Source organism: Atta colombica, unplaced genomic scaffold (genome assembly GCF_001594045.1).
Source record: "Atta colombica isolate Treedump-2 unplaced genomic scaffold, Acol1.0 scaffold92, whole genome shotgun sequence".
Taxonomy (NCBI): domain Eukaryota; kingdom Metazoa; phylum Arthropoda; class Insecta; order Hymenoptera; family Formicidae; genus Atta; species Atta colombica.
Window position 1 is genome coordinate 923,411 of NW_017259586.1, and position 6,158 is coordinate 929,568.

Genomic DNA, 6,158 nt, shown 5'->3' on the forward strand with positions numbered 1-6,158 from the left:
CGATGATAAAGTCGAAATTCTTAACTCATAACGTGGATTTTTTCGACTGCATAATCGAAAAAATTTCACACCATTACATTCGGACATCAGTCTGTCTTATTCTTCCATCAGGACTTTGTTTTACTTTTACTTCTCACCCTTGGTGAGACTGAATAGAGTTTTCTGAAAATTGTCACTAGATTGTTCTGCGGGAATAGAGTCTCGACGATACCTTCTAGCAACACGTACAATAATCTTCTGTTTAGTACGGGCCGCTGAAACAATTCGAACACCCTTAACAAACCACGTCTTGTTGTTTCGCTGCCTATGATATGTTTCAATTCATCCGAGAGACACGAAAGTAAAGCTATCTTAGCTGCCACTCGCGTTCGGTTCTTCATCTCCGTGTCTCGCGGCGGTTTACTCTCAGCCTTCACGCCATTCGGCCAGAAACTATTCCTGCAAAATATTATTAATTCACTTAACTTACTTTGTTTCTTGAAAATTGAATAATTATAATCATCACAAAGAACAATTACAATGAAATATATATAAAAATTATTTTTTTAAATATTAATGAATGTATATCGAAATTTTATGCTTGAAATATTAATACCATTTACTTACTTGAATAAGCGCAAATATCCCGCAACTTTTGACGGGCTGGTCATAAACGATACATACTCCAATATCCTTCTATTTACTATGTCTCCGAACATCGTGCGAATGATTTGACGCAGTAACGTTATAATCCGCCGTCTTAGCCACTGATTTCGTACTTTCAGATCGAAAATTTCATCCATTAACAGAAGCATAATTCGCAATGGGATATTGTCATCGGTCTGAAGAAAACACGAATTAAACGATTCAATTAATCGACTCGATATTTTAGAATGGTGCAATATTGCGAATAAAATAAAAAAGTACCTCTGTATCAAGACCGGCGCTAACTTTGGTATTCTCGTAAAATATACTCGTTTTCTTAGGATTGCCGAAAAATTTGCTCAAGTTGTCCATTACGCCGTCCACCGTACTTAGCATATTGTCCGGCATTGTTTTAACCGCTTGCGTAACGCTTTTCATAGATGTCTTTAAAGGATTCATTAAAGTATCTATCTGTATAAAACAAATATTCGGATAATTAGGTTTTTTTTATTTTTAATATTTAAAATTGTTATAAAGATTAGTGTATTTTATTTTGTAATTTTTTATTAATATTTATTTTTGTAATTTTAGAAAATTAATTTTTCATTTCTAACCTAAATTTGATGCAATTAATTTATACATATACAGGATATTTTGTAATGACTGCATAATCTCTCGGGCAAGTACGAGAGTGAACGAAATTGAGTCGAAGTCTTGCACTATTTTGCAATTCTCACAATAATTAACAAGACATTATCGAACATCCTGTATATTATAAATAAATAAGTAAATTATTCTTATTTACCGTTCTTGAGATCTGTCCACCAGTGACACCTTTATCGTAATCCCCTTGCTCCAAGAAGGCCAACAACAGATTCTGCAATCCCATATGGCCATCCATAATCGCAGGTTTCGTCAGTTGACACAACCATGCGTTCAACATCAACATTCGTCTTTCCAACACCGTGCGCTCCATATTGTGGAAGGCTTTTTTCGCAGGGAAAGGTATTTTCGCCAAATCGTAATATTTTTCCTTAATTTTCTGATGCAAATCGTAGAAATCGGAATACCGTCTATAGATATGCCACTTCTCCTTGTAGCCCGAATCGTAATTCTTCGTGATCGCTACCGCGTATATGCCGTATGTTTTTCCGCGATCGCTGACGATACCAGTTTCTATGATCGTGGCAGTGATCTCGAAGCGGCCTTGCTGTAGCTTTTTGATTGCGTTTTGGTCGTAATTGTTCTCGTCCAACTTGACGAATTGCTCCGCATTAGTTTCCATATAAAACGAAATGTCCTTCTTTTCACCAATTTGTTCACCAATTTCTGCGGTAGATCCCATACGCGTGTTTTTCACACCTTTCAAATTGCCCGTATTTGTATCAACTTCGTCAAATTCCTTACTCTCATTTGCTTCTCCTATGCTTGTTAAACTCGTTGAAGAGTTTGATTTTTTAGTACCCTCCTTTACAACTGCAGGCTTCGTGTCGTCGGTTTTGCATGTCTCGGACAATTCATCCAAAGTGTCCAATTCATTGTTTGTGCTGGATAAGCTTATGCTGTCCAAGGATTTTGTATCATCTTCGGATACCGGATCCTTCAGCAGATCCAGTTCCGCGAGCAGTTTTATGTAAGCCATTGATCTCTTGAAGCCTGGCAGGAATCTGTCTTCATTTTGCAATTTCTCGTAGCAGCAATTTCGCAACTCGTCGAACCAGGTTTCCTTGACCGACTCTACCTTCGTTTTTGTAACCAAGCTTTTCACCAATGTGTCATCCAGTTGCAGCTTAGGCGACGCTTTATCGCTGAGATATTGTTGATAGATCTTCGTGGCTGCCTCCTTTAGATTATCCAAATCCGCGTTCTTGCGTTTAGCGCCGATCATGCCTGTACCAGATTGAGTACTTTGGATCTTCTGTAACTCAATGTCAGATATCTGTTGCTCGGCTGAGACTCTCCATCCATAGATATTCAGATAAAAGAACAGGTATGCTTCTGCATTTATGGAGGTCATATAATCGATGAAATAACTGAGCGCGATATTGTTTTTCAACAACTCATCTAATGGTAAATTAACTAGCTTCTGGCCCGGTATGAGCAATCTGTTCCACTCTGGTTGTGCGCCGATTCCATCCGTTTCTGTTTCCAAGCCTTCCTGCATACCAATAATCCTAGTCTCTAGGATTTTCTTCACGTAAACCAGACTGTTCAGTTGCTGCTTCACGGATAGATCGTCATCTCCACCTGAATCCTTTGATCGCAGATGCGCTATTTCTTTACAAACTATATTTTTTGTCGCCATTAATTCGTCTAAATTGTCTGTTAATCTAATTACTGTTAAAAAGATATCACTTGGTAAACCACCATCCTTAGTACACTAAAAGAAATTGAAATCTTTTACATATAATTTAGCTAGAAGTATTAGTACTATATATAGTGTGTGATAAAACGTTGAAATAAACAATACAAATATGAATACATTTTTAAATAAATTTAGAAATGAGTTTTTCAACGAATTAAATAAACTATGTATTATATTTATTAAAGAACAAAAGATCTTAAATTTATATCTACAAAATTCGTCATCAAATCGATACTAACCAGCCATATACACGCCTGATTAATGTAATCAGGATCGGAGAAAAGATCTAACAATGGCCTGATTATAACATTCACTAACAATTCCCTTAAGACGAATCTTACAGTTAAACAATCGAAATCCGCCTTGGGTAGCACCAGGTACAATAGGATTTCGGATATTTCGCCCAAGAATTCTAATTCCTGGGTGTCGTTAGTGCATACCAGATCTCTGCATATCAGATTATTTTCCATTTGGATTTCGAGATCAAAAAATATCTTTTCCAGCGATTCGTCCTCCTTCTCATCGCCAGATGATTCGATTGGCTCGGTAAGTGATGACAGATTAGGTATATAAAATTTTGATTGCGAGTACCAAGAGACGTCGGTCTCGCTTTTATTTCGTCGATGAGTGGGAGTCTTCTTCGGAGTTCCGCCTGATGTGCTTGAACTAGCACTACCTTTCGGGACTCTGTTCGATCGTAATTGCTTCATCCTTGCGCTTGCTTGTCGATACAACCTGACGTGCGAGGCTGCATCGTCGACAAGTCGTGTAGTCAAGTAGGGTATCCAATCGACACTCTTGACCCTTGCACAATGATATTAAACAATAGAACTTTAATCAATATAAATTATATAAGCTACTTTTTAAATAAATATTAAATAAATAAATTATATAAATATTAATAAAAGATTTTTACATACCGATTTGCTACATTGATAGCGATTTTTTGGGCAGTATCTCGAACGGAATAAATAAACTCCTCATCATCCGTAACAATACTATACCATGGTTCCACATAATCTCTGATTAAGAAATCCAAAATTTCCTAAAAGTAGTAACAGATACATTAAACCTAAAAATTAATAAATAATTCGATATTCTTCTATAAATATTCTATAAATATTGTTCTATAAATATGTACTTGCAGGGATTCATCAATGATACAACTACCAGTTATTCTTCTATCTAATGTAAATGTCATCCTTTCCTTAGACAAATCTAGTATATACTGCAAATATAACACATGGAATGTAATTATAATTATATAATGACAAGAAATAAATAAACGGCAAAAAAATTCAAAATTTTCATTTACCTGCCGGAACTTTTCAGTCTTCTTAGTTAAATCTTCCCTTTCAGACTTAATTACATTGTCGAGATTCGATGAGTACGTTCTATATATACAAATTAATGTCCTACAACAAAATATCTTCTTTTATGATTTTTTTAATGCATATTTTGTACAATATTTGTAAATATTTTGTACATTTTAGATACAATACATTTTTTAATTGGACATTATTATCTTACCCTAAAATTAACGTAAGCAAGCAGATTAAAAGTTTTATAATTGTTCCTATGCCGAAGATGTAAGCAAACAGAGTAACGGCAGCTCCGAGAATGCCAAATAATGGAACATTCATCTGCAAAAATAACGATTTAGCTGATGAACGGTCATTGACAACATTTTATTTCAAAATTTATGCAGTCATATGTTGAGTATATATTATAATATATATTATTTCTAAAGATATTTCTAGAGATATTCTGTAGAAACATAAGAATTATCCCTAGAATTACATACAATGTATACTTAAGTCAGTATAGGTAACGCAAAAACTGTTATTTCTTCTGGCAGTAAATTATCACAGTTGCCTACTCATACACGCCTATTAAATAGTAGAGTTTATCAGTCATAATGAGAGAATAGGAAAGAGAAAAACAAAAGAAAAGACACACAATTTAATGATAAGCCAGTAAAAACAGATTATCACAGAATAGAATTCTTTTCTTAAGACTTTTGTATTGAACAAAAGAACAAAAGCTTGACTTATTAAAGAAAAATTAAAATTTCATAAATTAATAATAATACCATTATATTATTAACTTATTAGTTTATCAATAAAAATTTATTAAGTATATGTAATATACTACATACAAAAATATATGAAAATATTTAAAAATTAATTATGTACAACACAATAAATAATTTTTTAATTTCAATTTAATTAATTTATTTCATTTAGTATTCAGTAAATATCTTTTTTTCATCTGTAATTAGTAAAATGCTGTTTCGCTTTTTAATGAATAAATGTTTTGATTAGTTTGATTTCTTTAATTTATGATTTTTTTTTTATTTGATCAAATATTATTCATCAATTTCACTAATAACAATTAAAAATTTATGAGTAATAAGTAAAATTTACTATATCTTAATGTTTATAAATTAGAAGATTAAAACATTTTCCAGTTAAAAATTTTTTCAAAGTAAATAAATAAACATAAAAAAATATAATCATAATTGTAGCAATATTTAAAAAAATGGTACAAAATATAAAGTATTAATTTTGTGAAGAGTAGCAAGGATAATAACATTTAATTCTTTGACAAACAAATCTGAAGATATCACTTTCTTGGTTTATCACATATGATAAGAAACTGATTGAAATATAATGGTTAAATGAATCATTACAAGTGCGCTGGAGATAAAACACTTGAGATACAAGAATTAAAAAGGAATTAAAAAATTCACTCAAGATATAAATCTTTGTAAATATTTCTCTCTTTCTCTCTTCAAGACAATCGTCAATTGGAAAATCAATAGAAATCGGTAAACTTCCAGATCAACAGAAATATAAAGCAAATATTTTTCATTCTAAGAACAAAACAGTGTTATGCAACATATGTAGAGTACACTTTTTTGCTGTTACCTCATTTGAAAAACGAATTGCCTTCACATCTCCCACCTTGTTTTACTTATTTTCTTATGAACTTTTATTCTCAACAGAGAAGAATCTATTCGCTCTAAAATTTCACCGTTGTTGACAAAACCGACAATTCATCCTAGGAATCGAAATGACTGACAATTATCGCACATCCTCTGCTCGTGCCTACCAACTCGCAACAAAACAACACAAACAACTATCGTAATACTCATATATATATATAT

At 32.7% G+C, this 6,158-nt stretch overlaps 1 protein-coding gene across 2 annotated transcripts in view; it reads right to left on the minus strand.

Annotated features, from left to right (window-relative positions):
• Nucleotides 1–6,158, minus strand: part of LOC108693560 (sorting nexin-13-like) — a 6,733-nt gene continuing 575 nt past the window's right edge. The window contains exons 1-10 of one of the 2 annotated variants that reach the window (XM_018202567.1): nucleotides 5,920–5,984; nucleotides 4,520–4,632; nucleotides 4,305–4,404; nucleotides 4,131–4,217; nucleotides 3,910–4,034; nucleotides 3,229–3,793; nucleotides 1,430–3,004; nucleotides 907–1,095; nucleotides 607–821; nucleotides 1–438 (exon numbers count right to left, since the gene is read on the minus strand). In XM_018202567.1, coding sequence (XP_018058056.1) covers nucleotides 108–438; nucleotides 607–821; nucleotides 907–1,095; nucleotides 1,430–3,004; nucleotides 3,229–3,793; nucleotides 3,910–4,034; nucleotides 4,131–4,217; nucleotides 4,305–4,404; nucleotides 4,520–4,632 — 3,300 coding nt within the window. In that variant the 5' untranslated portion in view covers nucleotides 5,920–5,984 and the 3' untranslated portion in view covers nucleotides 1–107. Of the gene's footprint in view, nucleotides 439–606; nucleotides 822–906; nucleotides 1,096–1,429; nucleotides 3,005–3,228; nucleotides 3,794–3,909; nucleotides 4,035–4,130; nucleotides 4,218–4,304; nucleotides 4,405–4,519; nucleotides 4,633–5,919; nucleotides 5,985–6,158 lie in introns of those variants that run through there. The other variant, XM_018202565.1, reaches the window with a different exon arrangement.